At 38.9% G+C, this 21,499-nt stretch overlaps 1 protein-coding gene across 3 annotated transcripts in view; it reads left to right on the top strand.

Annotated features, from left to right (window-relative positions):
* Positions 1-21,499, top strand: part of ZYG11B (zyg-11 family member B, cell cycle regulator) — an 86,992-nt gene that overhangs the window by 24,128 nt on the left and 41,365 nt on the right. For all 3 annotated transcript variants that reach the window (XM_038557996.1, XM_038557995.1, XM_038557997.1), the window contains exon 3: positions 15,508-16,262. In XM_038557996.1, coding sequence (XP_038413924.1) covers positions 15,508-16,262 — 755 coding nt within the window. The remainder of the gene's footprint in view (positions 1-15,507; positions 16,263-21,499) is intronic.

Here is a 21,499-nt window from a genome sequence, read left to right as displayed (position 1 = left end):
TCGCGCCCTGGGCCAAAGGCAGGCGCCAAACCACTGCGCCACCCAGGGATCCCGATTTTTGTTATTTCTGATTAAGTTTTAAGTTAAAAGAGATAATGCCATTTTTATTTTTTTTTATTTTTTATTATTATTATTTTTTAAGATTTTCTTTTTTTTTTTTAATTTTTATTTATTTATGATAGTCACACAGAGAGAGAGAAAGAGAGAGGCAGAGACATAGGCAGAGGAAGAAGCAGGCTCCATGCACCGGGAGCCCGACGTGGGATTCGATCCCGCGTCTCCAGGATCCCGCCCTGGGCAAAGGCAGGCGCTAAACCGCTGCGCCACCCAGGGATCCCGATAATGCCATTTTTAAAAAGATTTTATTTATTTATTCATGGGAGACACACAGAGAGATTCAGACACAGGCAGAGGGAGAAGCAGGCTCTCTGCGGGGAGCCTGATGCAGGACTTGATCCCAGGACCCCAGAATCACGACCTGAGCCAAAGGCAGACATTCAACCAGTGAGCCACTGAGGCATCCTGAGTTAATGTCTTTTTTATTTCTAGCTTATAAACTCTATACTCTCTTAACTAATAAAATTAGTTCACAGCTATAAAATGGAATGAAAATGTGGCAATAATAATAACTCATTTACTGATTGCTGTTACATGCCAGGCATTTTATGTTTTCCTTGAATTTTCTCAAAAATCCTATAAAATAGCATTTTTATCCTACTTATATACAGATGAGGAAACTAATTCAGAAAGTAACTGAAAGGTCATAATGCTAGTAAATGGTACAGGTCTAGTTCAAATGAAAGTATGTGTGATTCCAAATCTTTGGTGTTTTCACTGCCACACAATCTTCATACATCCCCATTAGAGCTATCCCTGTTCCTAGATGCCAGATAATGGTGTATACTTTCACTTTTGCTGTGACTATATATATACATATAAAGTATAAATCCAAGGAAAGGTGGGAGAAGTAAGGCTGTAGAGACATTTTGGAATAATTTTGGAAAGAAGACATTTGTACTCCGTGATTTTAACTAAATTGCTCAAGTCTGTAGTCTTTTTAAATTCTTTCAGCCTGCCAAAGAAACTGGGTTAATTTCAATAGGTGCTATATATGGTAAGGTTAAAAGACCCTTACAAAGCTGCACAATAATTTTAAGAGATTATGCCACTGCTTTAATTTCTTTCTGGTCTCAATTTAATGACTGTGCTTAACATATTCATTTTAAATATATATACATATAGAGATGTTAATCTTATAAGTAAAAAAAAATAAGTGTTAACTAAAGTCTAACTTTACCGGATTCTTTTTGAAATATAACTATTGATAGCTAATAATAGTAGCCAACATTTATTGAATACTTATTATTTACTAGCACTGTGGCAAATGGTTTATATGGGTAAAATAATGGAAGTAGTTTTTAAGTAAGTGTAACTAAATAATTATCCTCCAGGGTGGTGTCCTGGAGGGACTATATGCATAATTAGAATGTGTTTTCTACCTCTTTCAAGCTGCCTTCAGATAATGAAACTGAAGGTCAGAAATACCTCTTTCAAGCTGCCTTCAGATAAGGAAACTGAGAGTCAGAAATAAGTGGCTGCCCCCAGTTGTATCATACCAATGTGATTTCCTGCCTTATTCACCAAAAAGTGTTCTGAGTTATTTAATCTCTTTGCAAAAGAAGCAAGAGTAGGTACTTCTCAGCTGAAACTTACATAATATTGTATGCCAACTATACTTCAGTAGTAAAAATAAAAATTAAAAAAGCAATTTGTGAAAAAATAAAGCCTTATGGTAACTCTTACATAACAAGTTTGAAATTCAATTTAGGAATTTGTCAGATGTAGATTAAGATAGGTAATAATTAAAATATAAAAAATAAAAAATATATATATAAAAAATTGAAAAAAGAGTAGAGATACTACTGACAATATGCAAAAGAACATACTGCCAATTCTTGTCACAATTTTAAAAGTTGTTTCACCAGTTTTTTTTGTATTTGAAAATTTTCATAATAAAATGGAAAAAAGTTCTATGATTACTTTTAAAATTTATAATATATTTTTTCTAATAATTTTAGAAAATCTTAACTTATTTACATTCAAGATTTTTTTCTTATTTGCCCAATTCAAAGGAGTAATAATATTGGTAGCAGTTTTTATTAAAATAAGCCCAATGCTAAAGAGTTTTACTTATAAGATCTTTGATTCTCATGTCACAATCATTGCTTATTCTGTGTCATGGTGCTAAAAGTTCTCCAGGAAATGTGTAAGAGCTAGGAATCAGAATAAGATTTTTGCCATCTAATGATAATGCCTCTGTGTTATATTGTATACCTAACCTAAATTGATACACCTTGACGTGTTTAGCCTTCTGTTTTGGGATTAAATTGAAAAGAGTAATACTTTTTGGAGGAAAAAAAGAGTACTATCTTTTGAAATATTATGGATTGCCTCCTTGAATAGTCAACTAGATTTTCTAGGTGAGGGCTTATACTCCCAAAGTAGTACCCTACTTCTCTGGAGGTCACATTGCTGGTCATCTCAGCTGTTTATAGCCTAAACCAGAAAGAAACAAAAAATACTTTGGGGCAAAATCCTTACATATAGGCTTCTGTACTTCACTCCTTGAAAGAAGCTCTTGAGGAACCCTCATTTAGAGCATATTATTAAATGAGAGTACTGAGAAAGATGGCAGAATAGGAGGATCCTAAAGCTCACCTCATCCCACAGATAATCTAGTAACACCCATATCAGTGTAGATAACCTAGAGCATATTCTTAGGTGTACATGGTTCTAATTACCTTGGTTTTTTAACCATAACACATTAAGAAACAGTAATCTAAAGGGCACAGGCTGCTGACTAACAGCCCAACTAGATAATATGACAGTAATGGAAGATTTAGCTTAAATACATTGTAGCAAGTACAATTATTGGACTTGGAAAAAAGATAAGTGATTCTTCAGTATGTTTATTTTTGAAAGAAGGGGAAGATAATCTAGAAAGATTTCCTTCAGATATAATAATGACATTTGTGTGGTGTTTTCACTTTCCAAGATGATTTATATATATATTGTCTTATTTAATCTTCACAGCAGTCCCTGTGAGAGAAATTCAAAACCTAGCATAGGTGCATGGCACACAGTAGATAAAGAATCTTATCTTTTACAGATAAGGAGTCTTAGCTTTGTGGAATAATTTATCTACTGTGAAATAGGAAATAAATGTTGGAACCGGGGCTTAACATTGGACTGATTCTATATCTCATGCTCTTTTAAAAGATTTTTGCTCTTTTAATCCTAGTACTCTTAAATGTAGAAACTTAAACTTAGTTACTAGAAAAATTTACTTAATGTAGATTGACCCTGAGAGGCCAGGAGTAACCTATTATTTTACTACATGTATGTGTATGATATCAGACTTGAGAACAAAGTTTGTAAGACTCTGTCATAGTCACTATAAGATTAAAATCAGTCTTAATTAACTGAGGAGTCTATAAAGTTTCATCCTTAAAAGACAAAACTAACATTAAAAATATGTGTAAATATATTTTGTGGTGTAAACAGGAAAACGTTGATCCTAACTCAGGGTCTGTTTCCATTTTTGGTTTGTACAAGGCTTCTTCAAAATCCTTAATGTATGTGTGGAAGGAGTTACTAGTGAGTTCAGAAGAGGCCCAATAGAAATAAAATGTATGGGAAGGAAGCTCCAGAGAAGAAAATTATTAAACACATGTTGTGTGCTAGGCACTATGTTAGGTATTGAGTGTATAATACTGAACACAGGAATCTTGCTCTTGTGGATCATACATAGTTCGGTGGGACTTCTTTCTTAACTATAGCTAAGGAGCAAATAAATATTAATGGAATTACAACTTGCGATGAGTTCTCTGAGAGGAAAGAACATAGTTCTCTCATGGAGAATAAAGAGAAGGTGTCTGCTTTAGATTGCATGGTCAGAGACAGCTTCTCCAGGGAGGTGATAACTAGGCTGAGACCTGTGTGGTGAAGAGGCAGGTTAATAATAAAAGATAGGGCCTCGCAGCACTGCCCAGGAGTTTTTGATTTTTCCCTGATCAGCTAGCAACTCAGTATTCCTAACAGTTGTTTCATATGTTCTTTGCTCTTCATAGATTTTCTATCATTTACTCTAAGCAAGAAAATTGAAGTCATCAGATGGAATTGCCTTAACTCCATGTCAGCATGCCTTCAAATTTTCCTCAGAGTGATTTTTTAAATTCAACTTTGTATTATGTATTTGTTTGTAAAGCTTTATTTATTTTTATTTTTATTTTTAATTTTTTTGTATATTTTTTTTATTGGAGTTTGATATGCCAACATAAAATACCCAGTGCTCGTCCTGTCAAGTGCCCTCCTCAGTGCCTGTCACCCAGTCACCCCTCCCCCCCACCCCTCCACTACCTCCACTACCTCCCCACCTCCCCTTCCACTACCCCTTGTTTCCCAGATTCCCCATATGAATGAAACCATATAATGTTTGTCCTTCTCCTATTGACTTAATTCACTCAGCATAATACCCTCCAGTTCTATCCATATTGAAACAAATGGTGGGTATTCATCTCTTCTAATGGCTGAGTAATATTGCATTGTATACATAGACCACATCTTCTTTATCCATTCATTTGTTGATGAACACCGAGTGGATACTGATGATCCTTCCACAGTTTGGCTATTGTGGACATTGCTGCTATAAAATTGGGGTGCAGGTGTCCTACCCCAAAGATACAGATACTACATCAGTATCTTTGGGGTAAATCCGCAGCAGTGCAATTGCTGGGTCCTAGGGAGTTAGGAGTCTCTCATGTTCTGTCTCACTCTCTGATATTTTCCACTCATTTTCTCTCCATTCCCCTTATTCCCTTTCAGTATTTTTTATATTCCCATATGAATGAAACCATATAATGTTTGTCCTTCTCCGATTGACTTATTTCACTCAGCATAATACACTCCAGTTCCATCCAGATTGAAGTAAATGGTGGGCATTTGTCGTTTCTTTTTTGTTTGTTTTAAAGATTTATTTTTATTTATTAATGTAGAGGCAGAGACACAGGCAGAGGGAGAAGCAGGCTCCATGCTGGGAGTCCGACGCGAGCCTTGATCCCGGTACCGCAGGATCGCACCCTGGGCCAAAGGCAGGCGCGAAACCGCTGAGCCACCCAGGGATCCCCTGCATTTGTTGTTTCTAACGGCTGAGTAATATTTCATTGTATACATAAACCACATCTTCTTTATCCGAGGACACTGGGCTCCTTCCACAGTTTGGCTATTGTGGACATTGCTCCTATAAACATCGGGGTGCAGGTGTCCCGGCGTTTCATTGCATCTGTATCTTTGGGGTAAATCCCCAGCAGTGCAATTGCTGGGTCATAGGGCAGATCTATTTTTAACTCTGAGGAACCTCCACACAGTTTTCCAGAGTGGCTGCACCAGTTCACATTCCCACCAACAGTGCAGGAGGGTTCCCCTTTCTCCACATCCTCTCCAACACTTGTGGTTTCCTGCCTTGTTAATTTTCCCCATTCTCACTGGTGTGAGGTGGTATCTCATTGTGGTTTTGATTTGTATTTCCCTGATGGCCAGTGAGGCAGAGCATTTTCTCATGTACTTGTTGGCCATGTCTATGTCTTCCTCTGTGAGATTTCTGTTCATGTCTTTTGCCCTTTTCATGATTGGGTTGTTTGTTTCTTGGGTGTTAAGTTTAATACGTTCTTTATAGATCTTGGATGCTAGCCCTTTATCTGATAGGTCATTTGCAAATATCTTCTCCCATTCTGTAGGTTGTCTTTGTGTTTTGTTGACTGTTTCTTTTGCTGTGCAAAAACTTCTTATCTTGATGAAGTCCCAATAATTCATTTTTGCTTTTGTTTCCCTTGCCTTCATGGATGTATCTTGCAAGAAGTTGCTGTGGCCAAGTTCAAACAGGATGTTGTTGCCTGTGTTCTCCTAGGAATTTGATGGATTCTTGTCTCACATTTAGCTCTTTCATCCATTTTGAGTTTATCTTTGTGTCTTGTATAAGAGAATGGTCTAGTTTCATTCTTCTGCATGTGGCTGTCCAATTTTCCCAGCACCATTTATTGAAGAGACTGTCCTTTTTCCAGTGGATACTCTTTCCTGCTTTGTCGAATATTAGTTGACCGTAGAGTTGAGGGCCCATTCTGGGTTCTCTATTCTGTTCCATTGATCTATGTGTCTGTTTTTGTGCCAGTACCACACTGTCTTGATGACTACAGCTTTGTAGTACAACCTGAAAGCTGGCATTGTGATGCCCTCCGCTCTGGTTTTCTTTTGCAATGTTCCCCTGACTATTTGGGTCTTTTCTGATTCCACACAAATCTTAAGATGATTTGTTCCAACTCTCTAAAGAAAGTCCATGGTATTTTCATAAGGATCGTATTGAACGTGTAACTTGCCCTGGGTAGCACTGACATTTTCACATTATTAATTCTTCCAATCCATGAGCACGGAATATTTTTCCATTTCTTTGTGTCTTCCTCAATTTCTTTCAGAAGTGTTGTGTAGTTTTTAGGGTATAGATCCTTTACATCTTTGGTTAGGTTTATTCCTAGGTGTCTTATGCCTTGGGTGCAGTTGTAAATGGGATTGACTCCTTCATTTCTCTTTCTTCAGTCTTATTGTTAGTGTATAGAGATGCCACTGATTTCTGTGCATTGATTTTGTATCCTGCCACACTGCCGAATTGCTGTATGAGTTCTAGCAATCTTGGTATGGAGTCTTTGGGTTGTCTATGTACAATATCATGCCATCTGCGAAGAGGGAGAGTTTGACTTCTTTGCCAATTTGAATGCCTTTTATTTCTTTTTGTTGTCTGCTGAGGCTAGGACTTCTACTACTATGTTGTGTAGCAGTGGTAAGAGTGGACATCCCTGTCGTGGTCCTGATCTTAGGGGAAAGGCTTTCAGTGTTTCCCCATTGAGAATGATATTTGCTGTTGGCTTTTTGTAGATGGCTTTTAAGATGCTGAGGAATGTTCCCTCTATCCCTGCACTTTGAAGAGTTTTGATCAGGAATGGATGTTGTATTTTGTCAACTGCTTTCTCAGCATCTATTGAGAGGATCATATCGTTCTTGTTTTTCCTCTTGCTGATATAATCTCTCATGCTCATTGCTTTACGAGTGTTGAACTCGCCTTGCATCCCGAGGATAAATCCCACTTGGTCATGGTGAATAATCCTCTTAATGTACTGTTGCATCCTATTGGCTGGTATCTTGTTGAGAATTTTTGCATCCATGTTCATCAGGGATATTGGTCTATAATTCTCCTTTTTGTTGGGGTCTTTGGTTTTGGAATTAAGGTGATGCTGTCCTCATAAAATGAGTTTGGAAGTATTCTGTCCCTTTCTATCCTTTGGAACAGCTTTAGTAGAATAGGTATGGTTTCTTCTTTAAACTTTTGATAGAATTCCTCTGGGAAGCCATCTGGCCCTGGCCTTTTGTGTCTTGGGTGGTTTTTGATGACTGCTTCAATTTCTTCCCTGGTTATTGGCCTGTTCAGGTTTTCTATTTCTTCCTGTTCCAGTTTTGGTAATTTGTGGTTTTCCAGAAATGTGTCCATTTCTTCTAGATTGCCTAATTTATTGGTGTATAGCTGCTCATAATGTGTTTTTAAAATCATTTGTATTTCCTTGGTATTGGTTGAGGTCTCTCCTTTTGTATTCATGATTTTATTCATTTGAGTCTTTTCTCTTTGTTTTTAATAAGGCTGGCTAATGGGTTATCTTATTAATTCTTTCAAAGAACCAACTCCTGGTTTTGTTGAGCAGAATGCTCTTTAACTCCACATGTTTGAGGTTCTTCCAAATTTCTTCTTGTGATTGAGTTCTAGTTTCAAAGCATTATGGCCTGAAAATATGCAGGGGACAGTCCCAATCTTTTGGTATCCATTGATACGTGATATGTGACCCAGTATGTCATCATCTATTGTGGAGAAAGTCCATGTGCATTTGAGAAGAATGTGTATTCAATTGTGTTTGGATGTAAAGTTCTGTAAATATATGTGAAATCCACCTGGTCCAGTGTATCATTTAAAGCTCTTGTTTCTTTGGTGATGTTGTGCTTAGAAGATCTGTCCTATGCAGTAGAACCATGTTGAAGTCTCCTACTATTAGTGTATTATTATCTAAGTATGTCTTTCCTTTGGTTATTAATTGATTGATAAAATATATAATGTGCCATCTCCCACATTAGGGGCATAAATAGTCATGATTGTTAGGTCCTCTTGTTGGATAGATCCTTTAAGTATGATATAGTGTCCCTCTTCATCTCTTACTACAGTCTTTGGGATAAACTTTATCTGATATGTGATGGCTACCCCAGCATTCTTTTGAGGATCATTTGAATGTTAATTGTTTTCCAACCTTTCACTTTCAAGCTATAGGTGTCCTTTCCTCTAAAAGGAGTCTCTTGGGCAGCCTTGGTGGCGTAGCAGTTTAGCGCCGCCTGCAGCCTGGGGTGTGAACCTGGAGACCCGGGATCGAGTCCCACATTGGGCTTTCTGCATGGAGCCTGCTTCTTCCTCTGCCTGTGTCTCTGCCTCTCTCTCGCTCTCTCTGAATGAATAAATAAATAAATCTTTTAAAAAAATAAAAAATAAAAGGAGTCTCTTGTAGACAGCAAATAGATGGGTCTTGCTTTTTTATCCAGTCTGAAATGGTGTGTCTTTTGATGGGATCATTTAACCCATTCACATTTAGAGTTACTATTGAAAGCTATGAATGTAGTGTCATCATAATACCTATTCAGTTCCTCTTTGTGGATTATTTCTTTGGGCTTCCTCTTTCTTTTAACGGGTCCCCCTTAATATTTTCTTGCAGAGCTGGTTTGGTGGTCACATATTCTTTCAGTTTCTGCCTATCTTGGAAGCTCTTTATCTCTCCTTCTATTCTGAATGAGAACCTTGCTGGATAAAGTATTTTTGGCTGCAGGTTCTTCTCCTATAGGACTCTGAATATATCCTGCCAGCCCTTTCTTTTTTTTTTTTAATAATAAATTTATTTTTTATTGGTGTTCAATTTGCCAACATACAGAATAACGCCCAGTGCTCATCCTGTCAAGTGCCCCCCTCAGTGCCCGTCACCCATTCGCCCCCACCCCCCGCCCCTCCTCCCCTTCCACCACCACTAATTCGTTTCCCAGAGTTAGGAGTCTTCATGTTCTGTCTCCCTTTCTGATATATCCTACCCATTTCTTCTCCCTTCCCTTCTATTCCCTTTCACTATTATTTATATTCCCCAAATGAATGAGACTATATAATGTTTGTCCTTCTCCGATTGCTGCCAGCCCTTTCTGGTCTGCCGCGTCTCTGTGGAGAGGTCTGCTGTTAATCTAAAGTTCTCCCCATATAGAATTTAAAAAAAAAACATAGCTGGGGGCATCACAATGGCAGATTTCAGGTTGTACTACAAAGCTGTGGTCATCAAGACAGTGTGGTACTGGCACAAAAACAGACACATAGATCAATGGAACAGAATAGAGAACCCAGAAGTGGACCCTGAACTTTATGGTCAACTAATATTCGATAAAGGAGGAAAGACTATCCACTGGAAGAAAGACAGTCTCTTCAATAAATGGTGCTGGGAAAATTGGACATCCACATGCAGAAGAATGAAACTAGACCACTCTCTTTCACCATACACAAAGATAAACTCAAAATGGATGAAAGATCTAAATGTGAGACAAGATTCCATCAAAATCCTAGAGGAGAACACAGGCAACACCCTTTTTGAACTCGGCCACAGTAACTTCTTGCAAGATACATCCACGAAGGCAAAAGAAACAAAAGCAAAAATGAACTATTGGGACTTCATCAAGATAAGAAGCTTTTGCACAGCAGAGGATACAGTCAACAAAACTAAAAGACAACCTACAGAATGGGAGAAGATATTTGCAAATGACTTACCAGATAAAGGGCTAGTTTCCAAGATCTATAAAGAACTTATTAAACTCAACACCAAAGAAACAAACAATCCAATCATGAAATGGGCAAAAGACATGAACAGAAATCTCACAGAGGAAGACATAGACATGGCTAACACGCACATGAGAAAATGCTCTGCATCCCTTGCCATCAGGGAAATACAAATCAAAACCAGAATGAGATACCATCTCACACCAGTGAGAATGGGGAAAATTAACAAGGCAGGAAACCACAAATGTTGGAGAGGATGTGGAGAAAAGGGAACCCTCTTACACTGTTGGTGGGAATGTGAACTGGTGCAGCCACTCTGGAAAACTGTGTGGAGGTTCCTCAGAGTTAAAAATAGACCTGCCCTACGACCCAGCAATTGCACTGTTGGGGATTTAGCCCAAAGATACAGATGCAATGAAACGCCGGGACACCTGCACCCCGATGTTTATAGCAGCAATGTCCACAATAGCCAAACTGTGGAAGGAGCCTCGGTGTCCATCGAAAGATGAATGGATAAAGAAGATGTGGTCTATGTATACAATGGAATATTACTCAGCCATTAGAAATGACAAATACCCACCATTTGCTTCAATGTGGATGGAACTGGAGGGTATTATGCTGAGTGAAGTAAGTCAATCGGAGAAGGACAAACATTATATGTTCTCATTCATTTGGGGAATATAAATAATAGTGAAAGGGAATAGAAGGGAAGGGAGAAGAAATGGGTAGGAAATATCAGAAAGAGAGACAGAACATAAAGACTCCTAACTCTGGGAAACGAACTAGAGGTGATGGAAGAGGAGGAGGGCGGGGGGTGGGGGTGAATGGGTGGTGGGCACTGAGGGGGGCACTTGATGGGATGAGCACTGGGCGTTATTCTGTATGTTGGCAAATTGAACACCAATAAAAATTAAATTTCTTATTAAAAAAAAAAAGTTCTTCCCATATAAGTTAGGAATCTCTTGTCTCTTGCTGCTTTAAGAATTTTCTTGTTATCTTTGGAATTTGCAAGTTTCTCTATTAAATGTCGAGGTATTGAACATTTTTTATTGACTTTAGGGGGGTACCTCTGTATCTTTGGATCTGAATACCTGTTTCCCTCCCCAAGTTAGGGAAGTTCTCAGCTATGATTTGTTCAAATATGCTTTCTGGCCCTCTGGCCCTCTTGATGTTCTCTGGAACCCTGATTAAACATAGATTTTTCCTTCTGAGGCTCAAATTTATTTAACTTAACCTTTCATCATGATCTTGTCATTGTTTTTCTCTTTTTTCCTCAGATTCCTTCCTTGCCAAGCCCTTGTCTTCTATGTCACTCATTCTTTCTTCTACCTTCTTAACCCTCGTCGTTAGGACCTTCAGTTTGGATGAACCTCATTTAATTGATTTTTAATTTAGGCCTGATTAGATCTAAATTCTGCAGTCATGAAGTCTCTTGATTCTTTTATGCTTTTTTTTTTATAGTGCTACTAGTAGCTTTATAACTGTGCTTCTGAATTGGCTTTCTGACATGGAATTGTAATCCAAATTCTGTTACTCTGTGGCAGAGAGTACTGTTTCTGATTCTTTCTTTTGTGGTGAGTTCTTCTTTTTAGTCTTTTTGCTCTGTGCAGAGTGGCTGTATGGGCTGGCTGAGTCAAGAATATCAACCATGACCTAAGTAAATTTCACCCTAGATGATTCTTGTTAGAAGTGAAAACCCTGTAGCATTCTAGCAGTTCTCTCTTTAAATCTCAGGTCGAATTCATAGGTTTTCAGGATGGTTTGAAAGTTATGTAGGTAAGTTGGTGGGGCCAGGTGAGTTGAGGACTCCTACTCCTCTGCCATCTTGTCCTGCCCCCCCTTTCTTTTTTTTTTTTTAAAGTAGGCTTCGTGCCCTGCATAGAATCCAACTCAGGGCTTGGACTCACGGTCCTGAGATCAAGACCTGAGCTGAGATATAGAGTCAGACACTTAAGCAATGAGCCACCTAGGCACCTCCTAAAGATATTTTTCTTTTTAAAGATTTTATCCATTTGAGAGACAGAGAGATATTGAGAGAGAGCTGGAGGGGGGCGGGGGGCGAAGCAGGCTCCCCGATGAGCAGGGATTCTGATCTGGGGCTTGATCCTAGGATCCTGGGATTATGACCTGAGCTGAAGGCAGTCACTTAACCAACTGAGCCACCCGGGATCTCCAAGATTATTTTTTTTAAGTTTATTTATTTAAGCAATCTCCAAACCCAACATGGGTCCCTGAACTCATGACCCAGAGACCAAGAGCTGCATGCCCCACATCTGAGCCAGCCAGGCAACCCAAGATTTTGTTTTTAAGTAATCTCTACACCCAATGTGGGGCTCAAATTTATAACTCAAAGGTCAAGAATTGCACGCTCTACCAACTGAGCAAGGCAGGTGTCCCATTAAACTTTGTATTTTTAGATAATTGTTGATTCACATGGAGTTTATCAGTCCATTCTTTTTTATTGCAGAGTAGTAGTCCATGTTTTGGAATACATTGATTTGTATTGACATTCATCTGCTGAAGGACATCTGGGTTTCCAATTTTTAGCTATTATGAATATAATATCTCATTATGAATATTATTATAATGTTAAAATAATCCATTTGCAGGTCTTGTGTTAATGTACAGGGGTAAATTCCCAGGAATACTATTGCCAGATTGTATGGTAGTTGGATGTTAAGTTTTAAGAAATTGTCAAACTGTTTTCCAGAGTCCCAGTTCCATTTTATGTTTCTACCAGCTATATATAACTGATCCAGTTTCTCCACAGATTTGCCAGCATTTGCTATTATTACTGTTTTTTGAATCATTCTGATAGGTAGCCATTATTTCTTCAAGTATTTTTTAAGCCCTGTCCTCTTTCTCTTCTTCTGGGACTTCAGTGACACAAGTAGCTCTGATCAATTTGTTCTTCAGTCTATTTTTCTCCGCTGTTATTTAGATTTGGATAATTTCTATTGTTTTATCCTTTAGTTCACTGATTCTATTATTCTTTCCATTCTGTTGTTGAACCCAACCATTATTTTATTTTCAGCTTTAAGATTTGCCTTTGGTGGTTCTTCTTTTTCTTCTTTGTAAGATTTTATTTATTTGAGAGGGAGCACGAGCAGGAGTGGAGGTGTAGGAGCAGCAGAGGAAAAGGAACAGTCGGACTCCCCACTGAGCAGGGAGCTCGACACAGGGCTCTCAATCTGAGGACCTCAAGATCGTGACCTGAGCCCAAGGTAGACGCTTAACCGACTGAGCCACCCAGGTGCCCCATTTGGTTCTTTGTATTTTTTATTTATTTGCTGAGGCTTTCTGTTTTTCATTTCTTTTGGGCATGTTTGTAATTGCTCACATGCATTTTGATGAGGGCTTCTTTACAATGTCAAATAATTATAACATTTCTTTTATCTCAGTGTTGACATATATAATCTTTTTTTCATTTTGAGATCTTACTGGTCCTTGGTATGATGAGTGATTTTTTTTTTTTTTTAATCTGGACATTTAGGGTATTTTGAGACCTTTCTGTTTTAGTTTGTGTCTCTGACACCACTCTAGCAGTGGAGGGTAGCGGCATTGCCTTGTTATTTCCAGATTGGGGTAAACGTTCTGGTTTCCACTTGTCTTCTGTTGACATCCAAGACATGGGGCTTTTCCTTACTGTGATGCAGGGGATGGCATTTTGGTTCCCCACTAGGATTTTACAGAATTACTCCCTAGGTGTGAGTACTTTACTTGTCTCTCCAGTTGGCCTCCACTGACACCATATTGGGGTGAGGTGGCCTCATTACTGTTGCACAGTAGTAAAAGTCTTGATTTTATCAGGCTTTCTATGAAACCCAGCAGGGAGGAGGAGCACCTCATTACTGCCAAATGAATGTGAAAGTCCAGGTCCCCCACATTGTATCTGTTGACAGTACAGGGGAGAGTGGTTCTTACCACCCACCAGAGATGAAAGTCCTGGCTCCCTACTCAGCCTTCTCTAACACCTCCCTAAGGGGAGATTGGAGCAACTAGTTACAACTAGCAAGGGTAAAAGTCTGGGCTCCCCTCTTGGCATTTGCTGGTGTGGGGGAAGATGAGAACACAATCTTTTCTGTGGTGTTTGCTGAAGTAAAGTAGTTCTTGTCTAGATGTTTTCTGTTTTGCTAAACTGCTTCCTTCTTGATTCTTTAGCTAGAACGAGGAGGTTTTTTTGGAGGTATTTTTTTGTTCGTTTTTTGTGGGGGTTTTTGGTCTATGTCAGCATTTCTGGGTTACCAACTTTTTCACTTTAAGTCTGAGTTATATGGAGCAAGAAAAACTCAGAAACTTCACTGCATCATTTTTTGGGTCCCAATGCCCCTAGCTGATCTTTTCTTCTCTCTTTTTAAAAATTAATTAATTAATTAATTTTTAATAAATTTACTTTTTATTGGTGTTCAATTTGCCAACATATAGAATAACACCCAGTGCTCATCCCATCAAGTGCCCACCTCAGTGCCTGTCACCCAGTCACCCCTACCCCCACCCACCTCCCCTTCTACCACCTTTAGTTCATTTCCCAGAGTTAGGAGTCTTTCATGTTCTGTCTCCCTTTCTGATATTTCCCACTCATTCTTTTCTCCTTTCCCCTTTATTCCCTTTCACTATTTTTTTATATTCCCCAAATGAATGAGACCATAAAATCTTTGTCCTTCTCCGATTGACTTATTTCACTCAGCATAATACCCTCCAGTTCCATCCACCTCGAAGCAAATGGTGGGTATTTGCCGTTTCTAAGGGCTGAGTAATACTCCATTGTATACATAGACCACATCTTCTTTATGCATTCATCTTTCGATGGACACCGAGGCTCCTTCCACAGTTTGGCTATTGTGGACATTGCTGCTAGAAACATCGGGGTGCAGGTGTCCTGGCGTTTCATTGCATCTGTATCTTTGGGCTAAATCCCCAGCAGTGCAATTGCTGGGTTGTAGGGCAGGTCTATTTTTAACTCTTTGAGGAACCTCTACACAGTTTTCCAGAGTGTAATCCCCAGATTCAATAGCTTAACACAAAGTATGTTTATACCTAGCTCATGGTACATAAATGCTGCAAGTCCATGGAGGGTTCTGCTCCAGTCACTCTTGGATCCAAGCTGATGGAGGCTCTACTCTCAGAAATCTGTACTGTCTAGAACTTGAAGACTCTTTATTTGTCATAGCAGGAAAAGATAGCATAGGAAATCATGCACTGACTCTCAGGTGCCTTAATCTATAGGCCGTTGGTCAGAACTAGGCATATGGCCCCATCTAACTCCAAGGGTAGGCTGGGAAATGTAGTTGTCTGCATGTCCAGGAAGGCAAGTGGAACTAGATGTTAGTGAATATCTGTACTGTCACTTGCGAGCTCTGTGATCTTGGAAAGCCACTTTTCTGAGTCCCAGTTTATTCATCTAAAATTTGTAGATAATAATATTCTAACCTCATGGAATCGTTATGTATATTAAATGAAGTATTGTTATATGGATGTGCTGAAAATGTAAAGTATGCTGGAATTTTAGCTATTCTTTAATCATTTTTTGAAATTAAAGTGCTGCTTGTATTTTTTTCCAGGTCTACTGAATGATGGAACTGTAGGTATTTTCAGGGGCAACCAGATGCGCTTAAAGCGTGCTTGTATTCGCAAAGCCAAGATCTCTGCTGTTGCTTTCCGGAAAGCCTTCTGCCATCACAAGTTAGTGGAACTTGATGCTACAGGTGTGAATGCAGACATCACAATTACAGACATCATCAGTGGGCTTGGCAGTAACAAATGGATCCAGCAAAATCTCCAGTGCCTAGTGCTGAACTCATTAACTCTCTCCCTCGAAGATCCTTATGAGCGGTGCTTCAGCCGGCTTTCTGGCCTTCGAGCATTAAGCATCACCAATGTTCTCTTTTATAATGAAGACCTGGCTGAAGTTGCCTCATTGCCAAGATTAGAGAGCCTGGATATTTCTAACACCTCGATCACTGACATCACAGCTTTGCTGGCCTGCAAAGACCGACTCAAGTCTCTAACCATGCACCACTTGAAATGTTTAAAAATGACAACTACCCAAATACTGGATGTTGTTCGGGAACTAAAACATCTGAATCATCTTGATATTTCAGATGATAAACAGTTTACATCAGACATAGCTCTTCGCTTACTAGAACAAAAGGACATCCTACCCAACCTCGTCTCCCTAGATGTTTCTGGGAGAAAGCATGTGACAGATAAAGCTGTTGAAGCCTTTATACAACAACGGCCCAGCATGCAGTTTGTAGGTTTGCTGGCCACTGATGCAGGTTACTCTGAAATCCTCACTGGCGAAGGACATTTAAAGGTTAGACTTTAAAAATGTATTATTATATCAGGCTGACCAACATCTTAGGTGCATAAAGCTACATTAAGCTGCATGTCTAACAACATATGGCACATGTCTGTGAAAGATGGCATTGTATTGTGGAAAAAACCTTCTTTAGAGTCAGAGAGTCCCAATTAAAATCCTGGCTTACCTGCTTCATGACCCAGACCAAGATATGATGTCACTTTTTGGATTTCCATTTCTTTATTTATAAAACATATTCTATTGCATGGAATTCTTTTAAAGATTAATTGTATGTGTAAAGTACAGGTCGTTTAGTAGGCCCTGGATAAATGATAGTTCTCATGATGGTAATATTTCGATATTTTGAACAACTGAAACATGCCATTTCTAATGGATCAGATACACCTTGTTGAATTGATATATATTGAGAAGTCAAGTTCTCCAAGGAGATCTTTTCTGTAAAAATGATGTAATTTTGCTTTTCTTAAGGTTTTCCATGCTTAATGGTTTAAATTCATCTGCTTGGTACTTGGGATTCAAAGATGAAAAAGATACAGGATCTGCCTCCAAGCAGCTTAGTCTGATAGGAGTGATGATGATACAGTCATAAATAAGTATAAAGCCAAAGATCAGTGTAATTGCTGTAAGAGAGTAGGAGAAATTTCTTCTAGCTAGAGAATTTGGGGCTTGATGGAAAAGGTGGTACCTGAGTCAGATCTTAAAGGATAGAATTACGACAAGTTTAAGGAAAAACTAGTATTTTCCTAATATACACTATACTCTAAATGCTTTACATTGATAGATATTAGCCCCCATTTTATTTTTTATTTTTATTTTTTGTAAATTTATTTTTTATTGGTGTTCAATTTGCCAACATACAGAATAACACCCAGTGCTCATCCCATCAAGTGCCCCCCTCAGTGCCCGTCATCCATTCACCCCCACCCTCTGCCCTCCTCCCCTTCCACCACCCCTAGTTTGTTTCCCAGAGTTAGGAGTCTCTCGTGTTCTGTCTCCCTTTCTGATATTTCCCACTCATTTTTTCTCCTTTCCCCTTTATTCCCTTTCACTATTTTTTATATTCCCCAAATGAATGAGACCATAAAATGTTTGTCTTTCTCCAACTGACCTGTTTCACTCAGCATAATACCCTCCAGTTCCATCCACGTCGAAGCAAATGGTGGGTATTTGTCGTTTCTTTTTTTTTTTATATAATAAATTTATTTTTTATTGGTGTTCAATTTGCCAAGATATAGAATAACACCCAGTGCTCATCCCATCAAGTGCCCCCCTCAGTGCCTGTCATCCATTCACCCCCATCCCCTGCCCTCCTCCCCTTCCACCACCCCTAGTTTGTTTCCCAGAGTTAGGAGTCTCTCGTGTTCTGTCTCCCTTTCTGATATTTCCCACTCATTTTTTCTCCTTTCCCCTTTATTCCCTTTCACTATTTTTTATATTCCCCAAATGAATGAGACCATAAAATGTTTGTCTTTCTCCAACTGACTTATTTCACTCAGCACAATACCCTCCAGTTCCATCCACGTTGAAGCAAATGGTGGGTATTTGTCGTTTCTTTTTTTTTTTATAATAAATTTATTTTTTATTGGTGTTCAATTTGCCAACATACAGAATAGTGCCCAGTGCTTATCCTGTCAAGTGCCCCCCTCAGTGCCCATCACCCATTCACCCCCACCCCCCGCCCTCCTCCTCTTCCATCATCCCTAGTTCGTTTCCCAGAGTTAGGAGTCTTTATGTTCTGTCTCTCTTTCTGATATTTCCTACCCATTTCTCCCTTCCCTTCTATTCCCTTTCACTATTATTTATATTCCCCAAATGAATGAGAACATATGATGCTTGTCCTTCTCCGACTGACTTATTTCACTCAGCATAATACCCTCCAGTTCCATCCACGTTGAAGCAAATGGTGGGTATTTGTCATTTCTAATGGCTGAGTAATATTCCATTGTATACATAAACCACATCTTCTTTATCCATTCATCTTTCTATGAACACTGAGGCTCCTTCCAGTTTGGCTCTTGTGAACATTGCTGCTATAAACATTGGGGTGCAGGTGTTCAGGCGTTTCATTGCATCTGTATCTTTGGGGTAAATCCCCAGCAGTGCAATTGCTGGGTCGTAGTAGCCCCCATTTTATAGATGAAAAACATAGACTCAGAAATTTGATGATCTACAGGACGCCTGGGTGACTCAGTGGTTGAGCATCTGCCTTTGGCTCAGGGCGTGATCCCAGGGTCCTGGGATTGAGTCCCAGATCAGGCTCCCTTTGAGAAGCCTGCTTCTCCCTCCACCTGTGTCTCTGCCTCTCTCTTTCTGTCTCTCTCTCTCTCTCTGGCTCTCATGAATAAATAAATAAAATCTTTAAAAAGAAATTTGACAATTTACAGTTAATAAGAGCGAACATTTGGGTTTACATCTAATTCCAGAGCCCCATTTTTCCCCCTACTACCTACACTGCTTGAGCAGACGCATCCTTTGATCCTGCCATGAGCAGAGTCAGGGATGGCCTAGAAGTAGATATTGTGACCCACATGGTATCTTTTTTTGAGTAATCATGACTGACTCAAAAAAGGAGAAGAAAAGGTTAGTTGTAAATATAAACATCTCAGTTCTTAGGTTATTTGTAAACTTAGACCTTAAAAAATAGAATGTAGAAAATGATTTTGAATTACTCTTTTTTATTATTTAATATTTTATCAAGTGAGAGTGTGCATTGGGCACTGTGTGCTGGGCACAGGGATTTGATAGTGAGACCAAACATGCATGATTTTGTCCTCATGGAGCCTGTAATTTAGAGAGGGTCAATCAATCAAATGCCATGTGCCAATAGTGTACGTGCTTTAAATATGTATATACATATAATACATTTAAATATACATCACATACATATATATTTATGAATATTATAGATACATACCTGTATATATATGCTTTAAACTGTATTGTGCTAACAATCTAGAAGATACACAATATTATATATGAGAATGTTTAATAGACTTAAGGCTTCTCTGAAGAATTGATGAATGAGTGGAGATCTTAAGGGTGAGTAGCTTGGTAGAGAACATTCCAGGCAGAGAGGATAATATATACAAAAATATGTGTGGTAGGAAGGAACATGGCATATCCAAGGAACTGAAAGAAAGGGCACTGTAGCTAGAGCTCAACCGTAGGAAGTCACAGAGCAGTGAGATGGGGCTGGAAAAGTAGATACCAGCGCCAGGCTTGAGGGTCGCATAAGCCAGGTGCAGGGCAAAAAGAAGTGTCCAGACCTTACTTAACAACTTGTTATTGAACAAGACAGTTTTTTTAGCATAGGGCTTGTTGATGAAGAAAGTATAAAAATGTAAATTGTAATGTTACTTAACTGCCTAACAAATTGGTCTAGTAGTAAAGAATTATAAATATTAAAAGGGGAAGAAATCCTTGTGTGCTGGGAGTTGAGGGAGAATTTCCCAGAAGAGGTGATCTTGACCTTCATCCTGAAAGATAAAAGGAATGTGTCCCTGGTATGTTAAGCTAAATAATGGTTTCAAGGGGAAGATCCTATAATAGGTATGATCCCAGAAGCAATACAGTTTTTGCTGATTTCTTCTTACAGCCAACAAACCCTCCACTGAATTAGCCTAAGTTACAAAATTGAGGCTAGTAAGACATCTGTATTCCACAATGCCTCTGTGAAACAAGTTTGATTTCACAAATGGAACTGTTACTGGTTTGAAGTCTTGGCAATATGAAACACCGACTTTATTTGCTATCATTATCTAGTTTCTACCTCTGTAAACATTGAAGTAGTGATTCTCAACCTAGACTACAATTAAAATCACCTAGGGTGTAATTATGTGAGATGACAGGTTAACCAACCTTATCATGGTAGTCATTTTGCAACATATACATGTATCAAATCGTCATGTTGTACATCTTAACCTTACATAATGTCATATGTCAATTATATCTTGATTAAGCAAGGGGAAATATTTATCTATCTATATTTATTTACTTATTTATTTATTTTTAAGATTTTATTTTATTTTAATTTTTTATTTATTTATGATAGTCACAGAGAGAGAGAGAGAGAGGCAGAGACATAGGCAGAGGGAGAAGCAGGCTCCATGCACCGGGAGCTCGATGTGGGATTCGATCCCGGGTCTCCAGAATCGCGCCCTGGGCCAAAGGCAGGCGCCAAACCGCTGCGCCACCCAGGGATCCCAAGATTTTATTTTTAGGTTAACTCTACACCCACTGTGAAGCTCAAACTCACAATGCCCGGATCAAGAGTCACATGCTCTAGGGGCACCTGGGTGGCTCAGAAGGTTAAGCCTCCGACTTTTGATTTCAGCTGAGGTCATGGTCTCCAGGTTGTAGGATGGAGCCTCATATGGGGTTTCCCACTGGACATAGGATTCTTTCTCTGCCCCCTCCCTCCTCTCCCATTCTCTCTCCTCCCCACCTCCCACCAAAAAAAGAGTTACATGCTCTACCAACTGAGGCAGCCACACACCCTTGGGAAAATTTTTTAGTTAAATCACATGTGGAGCTTGAACAATTAAATCAGAACCACGGGGAGGTGGGACTCAGTCATCAGTATTTTTTAAATCTCCTTAGGTGATTACAATATTCAGCCAATGTTGAGAATCATTGTTTAAAAAAAATTTTTTTTTTTTTTAAAGAAGATCGTTCGGGGCACCTGACTGACTCAGTTGGAAGAACATGTAACTCTTGATCTTAGGGTTGTGAGTTGAGCTCCACATTGGGTGTAGAGATTACTAAAAAAACAAAACTTAAACTTAAAAAGAGATCATTGGAACTTTCCCTGTTCAACTATATACAAAAATCGATGTTCCTTTTAAATCATTTAACAACTGATTTGAGAATGAAAAATAGTCACGTTAAGGGAGGAGAGCTGAGATTTCCACATCTCCTTTTTAAAAATCATCCAGTTTAGCAAAATTGTTGAAAAACTTGTCTGAAATGATTGTCTTAGTATTGTAATGCTTTTAATTAGTTGAGGAGGCACTTGAGTGGCAGTTAAGTGTCAGAGTCTTGGTTTTGGCTCAGGTTGTGATCTCAGGGTCATGAAATCAACCCCCTTCCCACCCCCAGCCTCCAAATCTGGCTGTGCGGTCAGTGCAGAGTCCACTTGGGTTTCTTTCCATCTCTCTCTGCGTCACCCCCTCCTCAATAAATAAATAAGTAAATCTTAAAAAAAAAAAAAGTACTTGAGGATGGGTTTTTGG

The sequence above is a fragment of the Canis lupus genome, chromosome 15, assembly GCF_011100685.1.
Source record: "Canis lupus familiaris isolate Mischka breed German Shepherd chromosome 15, alternate assembly UU_Cfam_GSD_1.0, whole genome shotgun sequence".
Taxonomy (NCBI): Eukaryota; Metazoa; Chordata; class Mammalia; order Carnivora; family Canidae; genus Canis; species Canis lupus.
The sequence above is the reverse complement of the archived record's forward strand: the minus strand, read 5'-3'. Positions and strand labels throughout refer to the sequence as shown.